This window comes from Orcinus orca, chromosome X, assembly GCF_937001465.1.
Source record: "Orcinus orca chromosome X, mOrcOrc1.1, whole genome shotgun sequence".
NCBI classification, from domain to species: Eukaryota; Metazoa; Chordata; class Mammalia; order Artiodactyla; family Delphinidae; genus Orcinus; species Orcinus orca.
The window spans coordinates 64,959,995-64,982,196 of NC_064580.1; the positions used below are offsets into that span (position 1 = coordinate 64,959,995).

At 37.4% G+C, this 22,202-nt stretch overlaps 1 protein-coding gene and 1 long non-coding RNA gene across 3 annotated transcripts in view; one reads left to right on the forward strand and one right to left on the reverse strand.

Annotated features, from left to right (window-relative positions):
• The window catches only part of LOC125963138 (uncharacterized), a 218,999-nt gene that overhangs the window by 195,866 nt on the left and 931 nt on the right, over positions 1-22,202 (forward strand). The window lies entirely within an intron of this gene.
• Positions 1-22,202, reverse strand: part of RLIM (ring finger protein, LIM domain interacting) — a 36,508-nt gene that overhangs the window by 8,791 nt on the left and 5,515 nt on the right. For both annotated transcript variants that reach the window (XM_004283810.4, XM_049705107.1), the window contains exon 2: positions 490-682. In XM_004283810.4, the coding sequence (XP_004283858.1) occupies positions 490-658 (169 nt within the window). In that variant the 5' untranslated portion in view covers positions 659-682. The remainder of the gene's footprint in view (positions 1-489; positions 683-22,202) is intronic.

Consider the following 22,202-nt stretch of genomic DNA (forward strand, 5'->3'; position numbering starts at 1 on the left):
ACAAGAAACGAGGAGGAAGGGAGATAATGAATTTTAACTAGATTCAAATGGGCCCTAATCAGGCAAAGGAGAATAACCAAGCACAAAGTTCTGAATAATTGACTATTTTACCCAAGGCTAGCTTTGATTGATTATGACAGAGTAAGTCTCTCCTAAGAACTGAAGTTCCCATTAGCTCCTCAAGACTACTAATGTCTAGTAAGTTATATAAAGATAAATAACAAAAAGATTTTTCAGGTCCACTCTCTTGAATTTAGCTCATTATAAATTCATAATATAATTCCTAACTAAAAAACCTGACATAGGATTATTCCAAATATGAGTGAACAAAATCATGTAATAAGTACAGCAGTTAATGTCACTCTACATCCTTTGTATTAAAATCATACTTCATAATGGCTAAAGAAACATTTTTTTAAAATACAGGTTTCCTTTTTTTTTAAGACCAGCAATTTACATATATAAATCCTTAAACTACACATTGCATACCTGGGGTGCCTAGCAAATTGTTATCCCTCATAAGCCTATAATCTTCTTCACTGAGGTTATTTACAAATTGATAGAAAGCTTCTTCCCGATCCAATCGGTCCATCTGACTTCTGCGCTGTGCTGCAGACTGATCACCGCTTCCTTTATCGTTAGAATCTGAGCTTTCCATCTTGATGAACAAGTGGAAAATTATCTAAAAGGAGAAAGGAGATCAATCTTGAAAACAGAAGTCAGTATGTATTCTATAGAACAGTTTTAGTTATGGGAAAATCCAGAATGCAGGTCCAGACGTGGATTTTAAGACCTCATATGAATGAAATTTCTTAACAGAAAAACTCCTGAAAAGCACTGTTATACTACGAAAAGACTAGGTCAGGGGTTGGCAAACTATGGCCCATGGGCCAAATTTAGCCCTGGTGCCTATTTTTTTCTCCTTGAGATCTAAGAATGATTTTTACACCTTTAAATGTTTTTTTAAGAGAATATTCTGTGATGTGTGAAAATTATATGAAATCCAAATTTCAGTGTTTAAGTTTTATTGGAATACAGCCATACACATTCACTTATTTTCTATGGCTGCTTCATGCTATAATGGCAGAGCTGAGTAGTTGTGACCAAGACTGTATGTAGCACTCTCACTGCTTTGCACTGGCGATCTGTGCATTGTAAGTTGCAGTGATGCAATTATAACTTGACAGCATTTCAAGTGCCATGCTTATCACCAAACTGTGATATTTTTTTAATTACCAATGCACACTCATCATATTAAATGAAGAGAAAATGGACTTCAAATGCCTAAAGGTGCAGTGGAGTATGGATTATTTTGTTATTAGATGGCAAAGGTTATATTTATAATGCAACAGCGCTAAAACTGCGCTAAAATAATAAAATATACATTAATATTATCAGACTAAATAAGCATTCATCACAATATTCCCAATTCACAGGAAAGCTACAGTCTGAAAAATTAAAAAATTTAAAACAAAGTATCTCATCACAAAATATTTCCCCACAAAAGTAAAAAATGAGGCTTCAACCAGAGTAAGTTTCCAAGTGGCTCATTTGTTGGCTAAGCAAGCAAAGCCATTTGTTGATGATGTGTTAGTTAAACTGTGTTTGACTGCAGAAGCTAAAGAAATTTGTCCACAGAAAATAAATTTAAGATTATTAGCCTTTTGATGAGAACAGTTGCTCAGAAAGTTGAGGATATTGGGATATGTCAATAATCAAGTGAAAAACAAGGGAGCAAATGATTTTGAGTGGTTTTCCTTGGTTCTTGATGAGCTGACAAATATAACTGATACTATTCAGCTGTTTATTCAAGGAGGCAAACATTGATTATTTGAGGAGTTTGAAGTAACTAAAGAAGTGACCTCTATAAAGAGTTTGCATGGAACAACTAACTACAGGTGATAATATTTTCAAAGAAGCTGAGAAACACTAATTCAGCACAACATGAAGTGGAATCTGCTAAGATGTGTTACAACTAAAACAGTGGTTAAAAAAAAAGTGTAGACCTACTTGGACAAATTTACAATGCCTATGAATATGTAAGGTGTTTAAAGTCTATGGTTATTCATTATATAGTAGTTATAGGTAGTCTGTAGAAAATATTTGTATCTATCATTACTGAACCAGTGATGTCAATGGTGAACTTCACTATGGTGGACTTAAACATAGTGAGTTCCATGAATTTTTGTCAGAAATAGAAGCTGAATATCCTGACTTGCTCTACCAGGTGCTCATTTTGATGGCTTAGCACTGGTAAAGTTTTACTGTGATTTGTTGTACCCAGGTCCAAGATTAGATTTGTTTCTGAATGAAAGGAACTACTCTCAATTACTATTACCAAACAAGGAATGGCTTGGGAAATTAGCTTTTTCTGAAGACTTCATAATGTTTCTGAATGAACTCAACCTAAAATTACAGTGCTTATAATATGTAAATCTTATACTACAGTAAAGTCATTTCAACAATAACTAACACTGGAATCACAATGTCAAGCTGCTTTATGCACTTCTTGTGCTATCAAAGAAATGAGAGCTCCATTCCTATAGAAATTGTAGCAGATATATTTTCTAAGCACAAACTACAATTCCAGAAGTGTTTTTTGGACCTCAATGCAAGTACAAAGGAAATTTCCTTATTTCAAAATCCACTTAACTGTGTAACTGAGGAGCTTCCACCTACCCTACAATTGAAAGTGATGACTCTGCCGTCTAATGATATGCCTGCTAAAAAGGTAAATATCAAGAGAAGAATCTAATGAAAAATTCTATAAACACCTTCTAAGGGGTGAATATACTTCATTAAAATTATATGCTTGTGTACTGATTAGAGAGCAAGACCTACCTATATGTGTGAATAGACATTTTCAAAGATGAAATATGTAAAATCTCACTTCAAGTCAGAAAACACTAAATGAACATCTGCAAATGATTTTGATAAGGAGGATGTTTAGCCCCAATTAAGCAAAATGTTACCCCTCCGTCAGCAAAAGAATACCATTCTTCTCGTTAGTAGACCTATATTACAAAATATTGTACTCAATTATTATTACATTGTGAGTTTTATCAAGAAAAACTTTGTGGAAATTTGGTTTCTTTGTTTTTAAATAAATAACTATGTAATATGCTCAATTTTGATTAGAAAAGTGAAAAAAATTTACTATCTGGACTTCTACAGAAAGTTTGCCAACCCCTGCTCTGGGATAGGACATGAAACTAGCCAAAACTTCCTTTTTTTTTTTTTTTAAACAACTTTATTAGAGCATAATTGCTTTACAATGGTGTGTTAGTTTCTGCTGTATAACAAAGTGAATCAGCTATACGTATACATATATCCCCATATCCCCTCCCTCTTGCGTCTCCCTCCCACCCTCCCTATCCCACCCCTCTAGGCGGACACAAAGCACAGAGCTGATCTGACTGTGCTATGCGGCTGCTTCCTACTAGCTATCTATTTTACATTTGGTAGTGTATATATATCCATGCCACTCTCTCACTTAGTCCCAGCTTACCCTTCCCCCTCCCTGTGTCCTCAAGTCCATTCTCTACATCTGCACCTCTATTCCTGTCCTGCCCCTAGGCTCTTCAGAACAATTTTGGGTTTTTTTAGATTCCATATATATGTGTTAGCATACGGTATTTGTTTTTCTCTTTCTGACTTACTTCACTCTGTTATGACAGACTCTAGGTCCATCCACCTCACTACATATAACTCAATTTCGTTTCTTTTTCTGGCTGAGTAATATTCCACTGTATATATGTGCCACATCTTCCTTATCCATTCATCTCCTGATGGACACTTAGGTTGCTTCCATGTCCTGGCTACTGTAAATAGAGCTGCAGTGAACATTATGGTACATGACTCTTTTTGAATTATGGTTTTCTCAGGGTATATGCCCAGTAGTGGGATTGCTGAGTCGTATGGTAGTTCTATTTTTAGTTTTCTAAGGAACCTCCATACTGTTTTCCGTAGTGGCTGTATCAATTTACATTCCCACCAACAGTGCAAGAGGGTTGCCTTTTCTCCACATCCTCTCCAGCATTTATTGTTTCTAGATTTTTTGATGATGGCCATTCTGGCTGGTGTGAGGTAATACCTCATTGTAGTTTTGATTTGCATTTCTCTAATGATTAGTGATACTGAGCATCCTTTCACGTGTCTGTTTAGCCAAAACCTCTTAATTGTCATTCACTACTTGTACAGCATTAGATAATTACTGTACTGGCAGACCTCCACACACTCATTAACCACTCTAATGAAAAAACAATGGTAGTAAACAATCTAAACTAAGAGAAGAATCCAAACAAAAAATTTCATTCTCTCTTTTCCTTCCAACCTCAGATTGACCTTATTGAACTTCATATTGACAAAATAAAAGTTAATTCCATAAACATATGAAAATCCGATTTGTAGAAAAGAGGTAATCTATATTGGTACTAGGATTTAATCCCACACACAACACATGAAGTACCTGGATGTTTACAAGTCAGTACTAGAGAAAAATAAAAACAAACTGTCTTTCAGATATAAAAATAAAGAAGCCTCTCTACCTGTCTGATGAGTCTAAACAAATTTCAGGCTGTACATGGGCACACCTAGCTCTCCCCATTGTCTCTCTCAGATCATTATTTTTAGAACTACTCTATCATTGTTTAAACAAATAAGATAAAAATGTCAAGGAAGGGGAGGGAGATGCAATATTTTTGGAGTTTCCTAACCTCATAACCAAGATTCCTTACTTTTGGTAAGAGTAAGCTATATAAATTTCTCAAATATACTGTTTTCATAATAACCTGAAACTTTAAGAAGACTACAAGTCAAGAGCTTAAATAAAACACTCATAAAAGTTATATGGGCCAGGCAATCAAAGAAACAAACAAAAGGAAGCCAAAATTTCCCATATGTACCTAAGTAACAACTTAGTATTGGTAATAGCACACAGCTAATTTTTAAAACTACAGAAAAGCACAAAGGAAAAAGTTCATCCATAATTTCTCAAACCAAAGAAAACCACATTTGGCTAACATTAAGCAGTTAATATTCTGAACACTAACAACATGACAAAGTCCACTTGTGAAGGATCAATAAATAATCCTGAAAGTAATTTATAAAAAATACAACTCAGGAGCAGAAGCAAGGAGAACTACAATCCTGCAGCCTGTGGAACAAAAACCACATTCACAGATAGACAGGATGAAAAGGCAGAGCGCTATGTACCAGATGAAGGAACAAGATAAAACCCCAGAAAAACAATTAAAAGAAGTGGACATAGATAACCTTCCAGAAAAAGAATTCAGAATAATGATAGTGAAGATGATCCAGGACCTCGGAAAAAGAATGGAGGCAAAGAACGAGAAGACGCAAGAAATGCTTAAAAAAGACCTAGAAGAATTAAAGAACAAACACCTAGAAGAATTCAAGAACAAACAAACAGAGATGAACAATACAATAACTGAAATGAAAAATACACTAGAAGGAATCAATAGCAGAATAACTGAGGCAAAAGAATGGATAAGTGACCTGGAAGACAGAATGGTGTAATTCACTGGTGCAGAACAGAATGACGAAAAAAGAATGAAAAGAAATGAAGACAGCCTAACAGACCTCTGGGACAACATTAAATGCAACAACATTCGCATTATAGGGGTCCCAGAAGGAGAAGAGAGAAAGGACCCGAGAAAATACTTAAAGAGATTACAGTTGAAAACTTCCCTAACATGGGACAGGAAATAGCCACCCAAGTCCAGGAACCACAGAGAGTCCCAGGCAGGATAAACAGAAGGAGAAACATGCCGAGACACATAGTAATCAAGCTGACAAAAATTAAAGACAAAGAAAAATTATTAAAAGCAACAAAGGAAAAACGACAAAAAACATACAAGGGAACTTCCATAAGGTTAACAGTTGCTTTCTCAGCAGAAACTCTACAAGCCACAAGGGAGTGGCTATGTGATGAAAGGGAAGAACCTACAACCAAGATTACTCTACCCGGCAAGGATCTCATTCAGATTCAACAGAGAAATCAAAACCTTTACAGACAAGCAAAAGCTAAGTGAATTCAGCACCAGCAAACCAGCTCCACAACAAATGCTAAAGGAACTTCTCTAAATGGGAAACACATGAGAAGAAAAGTACCCAAAAAAACAAACCCATAACAATTAAGAAAATAGAGCCAGATCCAAGGAGCACAGTGATTAAGGATGCCTGAGTCAATGAAGCTGTTTTCAGCACATACACACAAAAGACACTAAAGAGGATAGCATCTCTGGGTAGGAAGGGACATTAGAGGTCTAGTCCAACCTCCTAAACAGAGAAAGAAGCTATAAGCTTCGCCTGGGAGGTCAAGGAAAGACTCAAGTTAGTGAAAAAAGAGGAGGGAGGGAAGGGAGGGATAACATATCGATAATTACCTTAAATGTGAATGGATTAAATGCTCCAACCAAAAGACACAGGCTTGCTGAATGGACACAAAAACAAGACCCATACACATGCTGTCTACAAGAGACCCACTTCAGACCTGGGACATATACAGAATGAAAGTGAGGGGAGGGAAAAAGATATCCCATGCAACTGGAAATCAAAAGAAAGCTGGAGTAGCAACACTCATATCAGATAAAATGAAGAATGTTACAAGAGACAAGGAAGGACACTACATAATGATCAAGAAATCAATCCAAGAAGAAGATATAACAATTATAAATATATATGTGCCCAACAAAGGAGCATCTCAATACATAAGGCAACTGCTAACAGTTATAAAAGAGGAAATCGACAGTAACACAATAATAGTACAGGATTTTAACACCTCACACCAATAGAGAGATCATTCAAACAGAAAATTAATAAGGAAACACAAGGTCTAAATGACACAACAGACGTGATAGATTAAATTGATATTTATAGGACATTCCATCCAAAAACAGGAGATTACAACACTTTCTTCTCAAGTGCACATGGAACATTCCCCACAATAGACCACATCTAAGGTCACATCAAGCCTCAGTAAATTTAAGAAAACTGAAATCATATCAAGCATCTTTTCTGACTACAATGCTATAAGATTAGAAATCAATTACAGGAAAAAAACGTAAAAAACACAAACACATGGAGGCTAAACAATACGTTACTCAATAACCAAGAGCTCACTGAAGCTACCAAAGAGGAAATCAAAAAATACCTAGAGACAAATGACAATGAAAACACGACGATCCAAAACCTATGGGATGCAGCAAAAGCAATTCTAAGAGGGAAGTTTATAGCAATACAAGCCTACCTCAAGAAACAAGAAAAATCTCAAATAAACAATCCAACCTTACACCTAAAGGAAATAGAGGAAGAAGAACAAACAAAACCCTAAGTTAGCAGAACAAAAGATATCATAAAGATCAGAGCAGAAATAAATGAAACAGAAACAAAGAAAACAGCAAAGATCAATAAAACTGAAGCTGGTTCTTTGAGAAGATAAACAAAACTGATAAACCATTAGCCAGACTCACCAAGAAAAAGACAGAGAGGACTCAAATCAATAAAATTAGAAACGAAAAAGGAGAAGTTACAACAGACACCGCAGAAATACAAAGCAACCTAAGAGACTGCCACAAGCAACTCTATGCCAATAAAATGGACAACCTAGAAGAAATGAACAAATTCTTAGAAAGATATAACCTTCCAAGACGGAACCAGGAAGAAACAGAAATAATGAACAGACCAATCACAAGTAACGAAATTGAAACTGTGATTAAAAACCTTCCAACAACAACAACAAAAAACCTTCCAACAAACAAAAGTCCAGGACCAGATGGCTTCACAGGTGAATTCTATCAAACATTTAGAGGAGAGATAACACCCATCTGTCTCAAACTCTTTCAAACAATTGCAGAGGAAGGACACTCCCAAACTCATTCTATAAGGCCACCGTCACCCTGATAGCAAAACCAGACACAGATACTACAAAAAAGGAAAATTACAGACCAATATCACTGATGAATATAGATGCAAAAATCCTCAACAAAATACGAGCAAACAGAATACAACAACACAATAAAAGGATTATACACCATGATCAAGTGGGATTTATCCCAGGGAGGCAAGGATTCTTCAATATACATAAATCAATCAATGTGATACACCATATGAACAAATTGAAGAATAAAAACCACATGATTATCTCAATAGATGCAGAAAAAGCTTTTGACAAAACTTAACACCCATTTATGATAAAAACGCTCCAGAAAGTGGGCAAAGAGGGAACCTACCTCAACATAATAAAGGCCATATATGACAAACCCACAGCAAACATCATTCTCAATGGTGAAAAACTGAAAGCATTTCCTCTAAGATCAGGAACAAGACAAGGATGTCCGCTCTCACCACTATTATTCAACATAGTTTTGGAAGTTTTAGCCACAGCAATCAGCGAAGAAAAAGAAATAAAAGGAATCCAAATTGGAAAAGAAGAAGTAAAGCTGTCGCTGTTTGAAGATGATGTGATACTAAACATAGAGAATCCTAAAGATGCCACCAGAAACTACTAGAGCTAATCAATGAATTTTGTAAAGTTGCAGGATACAAAATTAATGCACAGAAATCTCTTGCATTCCTATACACTAATGATGAAAAATCTGAAAGAGAAATTAAGGAAACACTCCCATTTACCACTGCAACAAAAAGAATAAAATATCTAGAAATAACCTACCTAGGGAGACAAAAGACCTGTATGCAGAAAACTATAAGACACTGATGCAAGAAATTAAAGATGATACAAACAGATGGAGAAATATACCATGTTCTTGGATTGGAAGAATCAATATTGTGAAAATGAATATACTACCCAAAGCAATCTACAGATTCAATGTAAACCCTATCAAACTACCAATGGCATTTTTGACAGAACTAGAACAAAAAATCTTAAAATTTGTATGGAGACACAGAAGACCCCGAAGAGCCAAAGCAGTCTTGAGGGAAAAAAACAGAGCTTGGGGAAATCAGACTCCCTGACTTTAGACTATACTACAAAGCTACAGTAATCAAGATAATATGGTACTGGCACAAAACCAGAAATATAGATCAATGGAACAGGATAGAAAGCCCAGAGATAAACCCATGCACCTATGGCCAGCTAAGCTATGACAAAGGAGGCAAGGATATACAATGGAGAAGACAGTCTCTTCAAAAAGTGGTGCTGGGAAAACTGGACAGCTACATGTGAAAGAATGAAATTAGAACACTCCCTAACACCATACACAAAAATAAACTCAAAACGGATTCGAGACATAAATGTTAGAGGAAAACACAGGATAGAACACTCTTTGACATAAATCATAGCAAGGTCATTTATGATCCACCTCCTAATGGAAATAAAAACAGAAATAAACAAATGGGACCTAATGAAACTTAAAAGTTTTTGCACATCAAAGAAAGCTACAAACAAGATGAAAAGACAACCCTCGGAATGGGAGAAAATATTTGCAAACGAATCAATGGACAAAGGATTAATCTCTGAAACGTATAAACAGCTCATGTAGCTCAATATTAAAAAAACAAACAACCCAATCAAAATATGGGCAGAAGACCTAAATAGACATTTCTCCAAAGAAGACATACAGATGGCCAAGAAGCACATGAAAAGCTGCTCAACATCACTAATTAGAGAAATGCAAGTCAAAACTACAATGAGGTATCACCTCACACCAGTTAGAATGGGCATGATGAGAAAATCTACAAACAACAAATGCTGCAGAGGGTGGGGAGGAAATGGAACCCTCTTACACTGGTGGTGGGAATGTAAATTGATACAGCCACTATGGAGAACAGTATGGACGTGCCTTAAAAAACTAAAAATAGCATTACCATATGACCCAACAATCCCACTACTGGGCATATACCCAGAGAAAACCATAATTCTAAAAGATACATGCACCCCAATGTTCACCGCAGCACTATTTACAATAGCCAGGTCATGGAAGCAACGTAAATGCCCATCGACAGAGAAATGGATAAAGATGTGGTACATATATACAATGCAACATTACTCAGCCCTAAAAAGGAATAAAATTGGGTTATTTGTAGAGACGTTGATGGATCTAGAGACTGTCACACAGAGCAAAATCAGAAAGAGAAAAACAAATATCGTATATTAATGCATATATGTGGAACCTAGAAAAATGGTACAGATGAACCGGTTTGCAAGGGCAGAAATAGAGACACAGATGCAGAGAACAAACGTATGGACACCAAGGGGGGAAAGTGGCGGGGAGTGGTGGTGGTGTGATGAACTGGGAGATTGGGATTGATATATATACAGTAATATGTATAAAATGGATAACTGATAAGAACCTGCCGTATAAAAAAATGAATAAAATTCAAAAAAAATATACAACTCAGTAGGGCTGAAAGGCTTTAAAAATGTAAAGCTTTCAAAGAAGGGAAAAACATCTGATAAGTTCTGACATTTGCAGGACATGAACCAAAGATAACAGAAAACTCACATACCAAGGACTGTTACAAGTATGGCACAAAGTCTTAAGAATAGTGCCAGGGAGGTTAAAGCCCACAAGAAACAGAAACTTTCAGAAGTACAGGAAAGATTTTTTAAAATGGCTTTGAAAAACAAAATCTGAAAGAAGAATGGAGTCTTGTACTAAACATGTGTGTGTGGGGGCGTTGGTATATTAACAGAAGATGGTAGGTAGAGTCACTCAACTTCTGTTTTATTCAACACGGAGAATCATCTTCCAACTGGAAGTAGTGGAAAAAACCAAATTTCTCAGAGAGAATCAAGAGCCAAAACTGCAATATTTCCAATGATAATCTTTGAGAAATCACAGAGAACAGGAAAGATGCTAGATGATGTAATCTTCAAAGAAAGTGACATCTATAAGCTATAGCACAGCAAAATCTGACGAGAAACCTAGGGGGAAATTCTGCAATAGACTATCAGATACATTGCAAACACGTAGAAGAAATATGTTTACCAGAAGTGGAATTCACTGCCAAATTAACCTCATTTGCTTTACATAGTTTTCTTTCACATACAACTTGCTTTACAAGATTCTCACATTAAAATCACCTGGGGGAGCTTTCTCTGGGGCGAACTAGACAGTGATGTTTTAAAAATTCCACAGGTAATTCCATTGTGCAGTCAGGGATGAGAAACTCTTTGATAGGGGCATCAGGATAATACTGCCGACTAGTCTAGCTTGGTTTCTGTACAGAGTCTGAAAAGGTTTTGCATCCTATCGTTATGGAGAAATGTGGACTAGATCAGTGCTTCTCAAACTTCAGCATACAAACGAATCATATGGAAATCTTGTAAAAATACAGATTCTGATTCAGTAGGTTGGGGGTGAGGCCTGAGAGCATGCATTTTAAATAAGCCTCCAAGTGATGCTGATGCTGCTGATCAGTCTGAGTAGCAAGGAGCTTGATGACAATACAATTTAACAGATTCACAGTTGTTAAATAACACTCTCAAAGATTATGGAGCAATGTTAACCTGCAAACAGCCCTGTCTTTAGCATTTTTAAAAGAACCATGTCAAAGACATGCTAAACAAATCTACAGACAACTCAAAGCTGGGAGTTAGTAATGAAGATGTATACGACAAAAAATATTCTGAATTCTCTGGGCTGTGAAGATGAGCTGAAATCAAAATGATGATAAATGTGCTACCTTAATCACTTTAAGGGTTAGCAAGCTGAAGTAATCCATAGTAAGAGTACAGAATAGGGGGGGCTTCCCTGTGGTGCAGTGGTTAAGAATCCACCTGCCAATGCAGAGGACACAGGTTCAATCCCTGGTCCGGGAAGATCCCACATGCCGCAGAGCAACTAAGCCCGCGTGCCACAACTACTGAGCCCGCGTGACGCAACTACTGAAGCCCTTGCACCTAGAGCCCGTGCTCCACAACAAGAGAAGCCACTGCAATGAGAAGCCCGTGCACCGCAATGAAGAGTAGCCCCCTGCCCCGTTTGCCACAACTAGAGAAAGACTGCATGCAGCAACGAAGACCCAACACAGCCAAAAATAAATAAATTAAAAAAAAAAGATTACAGAATAGGGGGAAAAAACCTGTCTTGGTGAGTTCACATGAAGACCTGAAGTTTTTAGTTAACAAAAGCTCAATAAAAAGACCGTTTGACCTGGCTGCTAAGAAACCTAAGAGTCACATGTTGTTTTCCCAGGCCATAGTGTTCAGATAAAAGTAGGTAACAGTGCCAATGCAACTTGCACTTCAGACTATATGCAGAGTATTTGAAACATTTAAAATACCTCCAAAAAGACATCGACAAACACAAGAAAGTATCTAGAGTGACCAAGATGGTGAGAAGCCAGGAAATACCATAAAAGAAACGGTTGAGGGACTTCCCGGTGATCCAGTGGTAAAGAATCCGCCTTCCAATGCAGGGAAAGTGGGCTCGATCCCTGGCCAAGGAACTAAGATCCCACATGCCGCAGGGCAACTAATGCCACATGCCACGACTACTGAGCTCATGCGCCTCAGCGAGAGAGCCCACGTGCTCTGGAACCCGCGTGCCACAACAAAGAGCCCTCACTGCAAGGAAGATCCTGCATGCTGTGACGAAGACCCTGCATGCTGCAACTAAGACCTGACGCAGCCAAAGAAAATAACTTAAAAAAAAAAAAAGAAATGGTTGAATTACTTGGAGATGTCTAGCCTGAAGACAAGACTAAAAATGGACATGATTACCATCTTCAAATATTTGGAGTTATAACATGAAAGAGAGCAGAACCATAGGGTCAAACTAGGGCCAAGAGTTGAAGAAACATGGAAGCAGATAATTCTGTCTTTTAATAGTCTAACAAATAAGATTGTCTAAAAGTGGAGATGTAACCAGTCTCTCGAAGCAAGCTATTACCAATCTCTGGAAATATTCAAGCAGAGGCTAGATATTAGATGGGAGTTTGTCCTTATTAGGTGGGAGTTTGAACAGACTGATTTCAAAAGACCCTTTGGACTAAAATGTCATTAAGGATGGAGAGCCCCTTGGTTTTCTATTCTGGGCCTAGGGTCATACTAAGCCACATATTCCCAGTGGCACAATTTTGTTATAATGTTTTCTTGGTAAGACCAGTCCACTTATATTGCCCCATCCCCTCCCTCCAACACACTTTGCGCTTTACTACCTTCACACTTCTACTAATGCTGTTCCTTCAGCCCCCGCTTAGTCTTTCCCCATTTCCCTCACGCCTCAAGGTTTAATGAAATCTTATCACCTAAGAAGCTATTACTATCTCAGCTATCAATTTTTTCATCCATCTCTGCACACAGCATTTGTCTGTACCACTAGTGTCACTTCCTGCCTTACATGGTCTTTTTATATTTTTGAAATATTAATTTTATTAATATCTTATTTACCCAACATAACCAAAATATCATTTCAACATGTTATCAATACAAAAATTAGCAAGATGTTTTATATTTTTTAAAAATTCTAAGTCTCAGAAATCTGGTGTGTAATTTACACTTACAGCACATCTCAAGTTGGATGCTAAACCTTCATTAAAGTGAAATGTAGTCCTAATGAAACAACAAAGTTGTGTTTAATGGAAAAAATTTACACTTTCAGTTTTTTATTTAGCTTAATTAAAATTAAAGAAACTTAAAAGTTCAGTTCCAGTTAATTAGTGACATTTCAAGTGTCCAGTAGCCACATGTGCTTAGGGGTTACCATATTGGACAGTGCAGCTTTAAAGAATCTGTTTGTAAGACAGCAACCCCACATATGGAAAGAGCTTTAAAGTGTTCTCAATGTATAGTTTATGCTCTATAAACCCACTATTTATGCATCTCCTTTATATTTTCCAAAAATAAAATAATACTCTACAAAAACACACGGGATAGATGATTCTTTCCTACACTCACCGATCTTCAAGTTCACTCTTGACATTCTAGAATTTCTAACATTTCCTACATGGAAACTAGAGACAAAAAAGTCATACCTCCATTCAAAACCCTCCCAAACACTGTGATTTTACAGACTGTTAAATCCTAAATAGCTCCCACCTGATGAGTTTAGAGGTTGCTTTATTCTATTCAAGAAGGATTTTTATTTTGGTTTAATTTTACTTTTTAATTCAAAGTTTTAGCAACGAGACACACTCACAAAGCAACATGTGAACAAATCCAAATTACTATTACTTCCATAATAACACGCCGCTCTCCTTTCCCCCTGCCTACACCAGAGAAAATAAAGGAAACTATTTTCCCCACATGGCATCCCTGCAACGCACTCATTTATTTCAAAATTGCAACCAAACTGGCAAGGCTTCATTAAACAGAACACAATGTTTTTGCTAAGGTATAGATTTCCATTTAAAATGCAGTCTGTTTCTTGTAGTTGATTAGGGCACAGGGAGAGAAAAAGCCAATTTGCTCCCCTACTTTTGCCCAAAGCCTTCATTCTTTCTGCCTCATTCTGCACTTCCCCTAGGTTGGGAGTGGTGGTCAAGAGATTCCAGCACTGGCAAGACATCTCTACCCTGTATGGACATTTAAGGGGTGAGTTACGGCTGTAACACCTGCCGAGGTCCCCCGGACTAGAAGTAATTATCAATACATCTTCAAAGAAAAGAAAATCCTGAATGTAAGCAATGCCCTCAAATGCCTTGTAAAATCATCTTACTAACATACACCCAAATGAACCTGGTCTCATTTTAAGCAGTCCCTTCACTACCTAAGTGGTATAAAAATGAAAAAAATGTAATAATTCTAAACCGCCAAGTTCAGTTCAGCCCGACAGATGTAATGTCACTATTGTTTGGTAAGTGAAAACTAACATTTTAAAGGTTAAAGTATGCCAAAGATGTCAGGAGACTGCAGTCCAAATGATGAAATACAGATCTCTCTCCATTTTGGTGTGAAAAGATCAGTTAAGAATTATGTTAATAAAATGGGTCTGTAGATTCTACTCTGTGGTGAAAAACATTGTGGTACATTTCCAGTTTAACTTATGTAAGAGAAAAAAAGAATCCCCACCATCCCCCTCCCCCGGGCTCCTTCTATCATCATAGAAGATTTTAAATCTTTTTATTTAGTTACCTTATACTCAGTTATAATATTCATGTGCACAAGTCAGAAATTTTGGATTGACTATATGGTTAGCATCAGCCATTTTTAAACTTAACTATTTCTGGGAAAGCTTACCAATAAAACAAGAGAACAAATGTGTAATTGTTCTTAAATCACTTAGGTCTCTTCCTAGTTATAAGCAATACTTACCATCCTATTCATACAGCCCTTTCACCTATATTTCAATGAAGCCTTACAACAATCCTATGAAGTAGGAACCACCAAATCTATTTTACAGATAAAAAACAGAAGCACAGACAAAGTGATTTACCAAAGGCCATGTGCTTACTAAGTGGAAAGAGCCAGTAATTAAAGCCAGGCCTCCTGATTCCAAATCCAGTCAACTTTTCACTAAATGGACAACTGCCTCCCAATATATGCCAAGACTATAAACTTTATTTTTTTTTCATTTTGTTTGCTTTTATATTTTTCCACATCTTTATTGGAGTACAGTTGCTTTACAATGGTGTTAGCTCCTGCTCTACAACAAAGTGAATCAGTTACACATACACACATGCTCCCACATCTCTTCCCTCCTGTGTCTCCCACCCTCCACCCTCCCTATCCCACCCCTCCAGGTAGTCACAAAGCATGGAGCTGATCTCCCTGTGCTATGCGGCTGCTTCCCACTAGCTATCTACCTTAAGTTTGGTAGTGTATGTATGTCCATGCCTCTCTCTTGCTTTGTCACAGCTCACCCTTCCCCCTCCCCATATCCTCAACTCCATTCTCCAGTAGGTCTGTGTCTTTATTCCTGTCTTACCCCTAGGTTCTTCATGACATTTTTTTCCTTAAATTCCATATATATATGTTAGCATACGGTATTTGTCTTTCTCTTTCTGACTTACTTCACTCTGTATGACAGACTCTAGGTCTATCCACCTCATTACAAATAGCTCAATTTCGTTTCTTTTTATGGCTGAGTAATATTCCATTGTATATATGTGCCACATCTTCTTTATCCATTCATCTGTTGCTGGACACTTAGGTTGCTTCCATGTCCTGGCTACTGTAAACAGAGCTGCAATGAACATTTTGGTACATGACTCTTTTTGAATTATGGTTTTCTCAGGGTATATGCCCAGTAGTGGGATTGCTGGGTCATATGGTAGTTCTATTTGTAGTTTTTGAAGGAACCTCCATACTGTTCTCCATAGTGGCTGTACCAATTCACATTCCCACCAGCAGTGCAAGAGTGTTCCCTTTTGTCCACACCCTCTCCAGCATTTATTGTTTCTAGATTTTTTGGTGATGGCCATTCTGACTGGTGTGAGATGATATCTCATTGTAGTTTTGATTTGCATTTCTCTAATGATTAATGATGTTGAGCATTCTTTCATGTGTTTGTTGGCAGTCTGTATATCTTCTTTGGAGAAATGTCTTCTTTGGAGAAATTTAGGTCTTCTGCCCATTTTTGGATTGGGTTGTTTGTTACTGAGCTGCATGAGCTGCTTGTAAATTTTGGAGATTAATCCTTTGTCAATTGCTTCATTTGCAAGTATCTTCTACCATTCTGAGGGTTCTCTTTTGGTCTTGTTTACGGTTTCCTTTGCTGTGCAAAAGCTTTGAAGTTTATTAGGTCCCATTTGTTTCTTTTTGTTTTTATTTCCATTTCTCTAGGAGGTGGGTCAAAAAGGATCTTGCTGTGATTTATGTCAGTGTTTTGCCTATGTTTTCCTCTAAGAGTTTGATAGTTTCTGGCCTTATATTTAGGTCTTTAATCCATTTTGAGCTTATTTTTGTGTATGGTGTTAGGGAGTGATCTAATCTCATACTTTTACATGTACCTGTCCAGTTGTCCCAGCACCACTTAATGAAGAGGCTGTCCTTTCTCCACTATACATTCCTGCCTCCTTTATCAAAGATAAGGTGACCATATGTGTGTGGGTTTATCTCTGGGCTTTTTATCCTGTTCCATTGATCTATCTTTCTGTTTTTGTGCCAGTACCATACTGTCTTGATTACTGTAGCTTTGTAGTATACAAGACTATAAACTTTAAATAAATACATTCCTTCAGTCCCAATAGGCATGTCCAATGTATTCAACCTCATTATGAGCTATTTAGACCATGTTCATTTCTGGTATGAAAACTTCCAAAATGACAAAACACCTTTTATAAGCAGGCTTAACCCAGCAGGGCTTATTTTTATTTTTTATTTTATTTATTTATTTTTACATCTTTATTAGAGTATAATTGCTTTACAATGGTGTGTTAGTTTCTGCTTTATAACAAAGTGAATCAGTTATACATATACATATGCTCCCTTATCTCTTCCCTCTTGCGTCCCCCTCCCTCCCACCCCTCCAAGCGGTCACAAAGCACGGAGCTGATCTCCCTGTGCTATGCGGCTGCTTCCCACTAGCTCTCTACCTTACATTTGGTAGTGTATATATGTCCATACCTCTCTCTCGCTTTGTCACAGCTTACCCTTCCCCCTCCCCATATACTCAAGTACGTTCTCTAGTAGTTCTGTGTCTTTATTCCTGTCTTACCCCTAGGTTCTTCATGACATTTTTCCCTTAAATTCCATATATATCTGTTAGCATACGGCGTTTGTCTTTCTCTGACTTACTTCACTCTGTATGACAGACTCTAGGTCTATCCACCTCATTACAAATAGCTCAATTTCGTTTCTTTTTATGGCTGAGTAATATTCCATTGTATATATGTGCCACATCTTCTTTATCCATTCATCCGATGATGGACACTTAGGTTGTTTCCATCTCCTGGCTATTATAAATAGAGCTGCAATGAACATTTTGGTACATGACTCTTTTTGAATTATGGTTTTCTCAGGGTATATGCCCAGTAGTGGGATTGCTGGGTCATATGGTAGTTCTATTTGTAGTTTTTGAAGGAACCTCCATACTGTTCTCCATAGTGGCTGTACCAATTCACATTCCCACCAGCAGTGCAAGAGTGTTCCCTTTTGTCCACACCCTCTCCAGCATTTATTGTTTCTAGATTTTTTGGTGATGGCCATTCTGACTGGTGTGAGATGATATCTCATTGTAGTTTTGATTTGCATTTCTCTAATGATTAATGATGTTGAGCATTCTTTCATGTGTTTGTTGGCAGTCTGTATATCTTCTTTGGAGAAATGTCTTCTTTGGAGAAATTTGGGTCTTCTGCCCATTTTTGGATTGGGTTGTTTGTTATTGAGCTGCATGAGCTGCTTGTAAATTTTGGAGATTAATCCTTTGTCAATTGCTTCATTTGCAAATATCTTCTCCCATTCTGAGGGTTGTCTTTTGGTCGTTTATGGTTTCCTTTGCTGTGCAAAAGCTTTGAAGTTTCATTAGGTCCCATTTATTTTTGTTTTTATTTCCATTTCTCTGGGAGGTGGATCAAAAAGGATCTTGCTGTGTTTTATGTCATAGAGTGTTCTGCCTATGTTTTCCTCTAAGAGTTTGATAGTTTCTGGCCTTACATTTAGGTCTTTAATCCATTTTGAGCTTATTTTTGTGTATGGTGTTAGGGAGTGATCTAATCTCATCCTTTTACATGTACCTGTCCAGTTTTCCAAGCACCACTTATTGAAGAGGCTGTCCTTTCTCCACTGTACATTCCTGCCTCCTTTATCAAAGATAAGGTGACCGTATGTGTTTGGGTTTATCTCTGGGCTTTCTACCCTGCTCCATTGATCTATTTTTCTGTTTTTGTGCCAGTACCATACTGTCTTGATTACTGTAGCTTTGTAGTATACAAGACTATAAACTAAATACATTCCTTCAGTCCCAATAGGCATGTCCAACGTATTCAACCTCACTGTGAGCTTTTTAGACCATGTTCATTTCCCGTATGAAAACTTCCAAAATGACAAAACAGCTTTTATAAGCAGTCTGAACCCAGCAGGGCTTATTTTTTAATAAGTCAACTTTTAGTATTTTTGTTTTAAATAGAGTTGCCCCTCGGATAAATAATATGTTTTATTACCCTTATTTCTTTCAGAATACTGTGTGCCAATATATCCAAATCCATTCCTGGAACACAAGCAGCCAAATTAGAAAATTTGCCCAGTCATTTCAATAACTACTCATTTGGTCAATAAATGTATGACTGTGTCAGGTAAATTTAATTCCGGGGAGGAAAAGCCAGCAAGAAAACCAAACCTGAGATTTATTCTGTAACTAGGGAGTTTAAAGCAGATTTTATTCACCTTGAGAATTTTAAAGCATTTTTAGTGATCTCCAATTCTCCTACAGTCATTACCATATATTAATAAAAATTATGCAGATTACTATGTTTCTAACCACTGCTAAAAGTATTTCATTTAATTCTCCTAATCCACGTACGCCAATCTTTAAAAAATGTAATTTTGTTATAACGTTAGGGCAAAAAGTCACTTAAAACATACTGTTCAGGGGCTTCCCTGGTGGCGCAGTGGCTGAGAGTCCGCCTGCCAATGCAGGGGACACGGGTTCGTGCCCCGGTCCGGGAAGATCCCACATGCCGCAGAGCAGCTGGGCCCGTGAGCCATGGCCGCTGAGCCTGCGCATCCGGAGCCTGTGCTCCACAACAGGAGAGGCCACAACAGTGAGAGGCCCGTGTACCGCAAAAAAAAAGAAAATACTGTAAAGAAAATGGAAACTACCAAGAATTGATTTTATAATTTAAGATCATAATCTGAGATATTTGTATACATACATATCTGTCTACTTACCACTGTGTGTGTGTGTGTGTGTGTGTGTGTGCACGCGCGCATATTTCCCCTAGGGGCTGGGATTCAGTACTCATTAATTCAGTGCTTATGGTGAGTTTATAGAAAATATCTACAAGAATAATGAGAATTGACTATATATTATAGAATAGGGACGAATGTATAATATCAGCAAGCGGGCTTCCCTGGTGGCGCAGTCGTTGGGAGTCCGCCTGCCAATGCAGGGGACATGGGTTCATGCCCCGGTCCGGGAAGATTCCACATGCTGCGGAGCGGCTGGGCCCGTGAGCCATGGCCACTGAGCCTGCGCGTCCGGAGCCTGTGCTCTGCAACAGGAGAGGCCACAACAGTGAGAGGCCCCTGTACCGCAAAAAAAAAAAAACAAAAAACAAAAAACAAAAAAAAACATAGAAAACATACTGCTCAGTACTAATGGGTCAGAAGACCCATTAAGTACATGCATACTATATTCAATGGACATACTGCATCAATTAAGAAGATTCAAGGCACTAAAATATATGGTTAACAAAACAACAGACGTAAAAAACTGAATTCTGGAATTCAAATGCCTGTGTGAATATCAGTTTTAAAATAAGCCACATCTATTAAGTCTGGAAGAAATAACCTCTTTTTAAAAACAAAAAGGTAAAAAAAAAAAAAAAACAAAAACAAAAACAAAAAGGTAGGGCTTCCCTGGTGGCGCAGTGGTTGAGAGTCTGCCTGCCGATGCAGGGGACACGGGTTCATGCCCTGGTCTGGGAAGATCCCACATGCTGTGGAGCGGCTAGGCCCGTGAGCCATGGCCACTGAACCTGCGTGTCCGGAGCCTGTGCTCCGCAACGAGAGAGGCCACAACAGTGAGAGGCCCGCGTACTGCCAAAAAATACCCAAACAAACAAACAACAACAAAAAAAACAAGAAAAACAAAAACAACAACAAAAAACCAAAAAGGTATGGTGTGAGGGAGGAATCAAGGTAACCTAATACCAACCAACTACTAAAGTATTATACTTTGAGCATCGTCACCTTTTGGATGTGTTCATACAAGCTCCAAAACTCGATAGTGTTCTAAAGCACAACATGCCAATTAAAAAAAACATAGGTACCAACATAAAAATGTGTCATACTGAAAAGAGAAGGGCAAACATTATTGTGTTTGCAACAGAGCTTCTTCATTAAGAACCTCAGAGTAGATGAGAATTAATGACATGCAAGCCTTGTGAATAATGAAAATGTCAGCTCAATAATATCATCACCAAAATGAAAAATACTCAATATAGTTAAAAACAAAAAAAGGTCAAATCACAAAGAACTGCTGAATCTGAGGTCATGAAAATAAAATACCATCGTATATGTAGTTATATACAAAAGTGTTGGGAATTGTTCCTATATAGAATGTTTCATTAAAATTTTACAGCATTTGTAGCAAATCAAAGGTTGATTACCAGATAGCTTTTTTATTCTATGAGTAGCAGGGTGGAATTTAGCTCTGTGAAAATGGAAAAAGACAGGATACTAGATTCTACTCTTGGCTGTAACAGTAACTGTAAATTTGGCCAATTTATTTAACCTTTTGTGTCTCAGGATCTCCATCAATATTAGAGTACTGGATTAAGCTATCTACAAGATACCTTTCCAATTCTATGAATCTGTGACTATGAGTAAGATATAACCTGCATCACATTACAATACTAAGTCAGAAAAATAAAGCTTAAGAAAAAAGATGAATAACTAGGATGTAAGCTTAGAAGCTGTGCTTTTCTTACTGCTATTTCACTCATACACTTCTGTCTCTTTTTATGACTATCTTATTTTTTTTTAAAGAAATATAAAGCATTCCTCTTTAAAAAACAGGGCAGGGTTTATATTTCACTGCCTTTACTTATTGCACGGTACCTCTCACCACCCACACAATTTGCTGATCACTTCCATTACTGGCCTATCAGAGGATGCTACTAAGGCCTCCACCACTGCTGATACTACTAGAGCAAAATGGGATTATAAAATATCTGCATGGCAATGTTAGCCTAGCCTGGTTTATATTCTTCTACCTCTACCACTTGAAAAGGACAGCAGGAAAAAAAGGATTCAGCATGTGTCTAATCTCTTGGCAGGAAGTCTGCAGCTCACAAATAATTCTGATTTACAACAACCCTCTAAAACAGTTAAACCGAAGAATATTAACAATGTCAACAAATCAAAGGATGGAGACCAAGCCAAATGCTGCCAATTCACAGGATCAAGTTAGTTAAAAAAAGAAACCATTATAATGACATTTCAATTCACTCAAGTACTTTAGACAGTGAATTTAATCTTCAATTACCCAGTTCAACCCAGTTCATGGTCTTTTATTATCAAGCTACGCCACTAAATTAGAATTTGGTCTTATTCACACTAACTCAATTCTGACTTCTCATTATTCTCAAGAAGTCAAAAAATGACTCAAAAACCC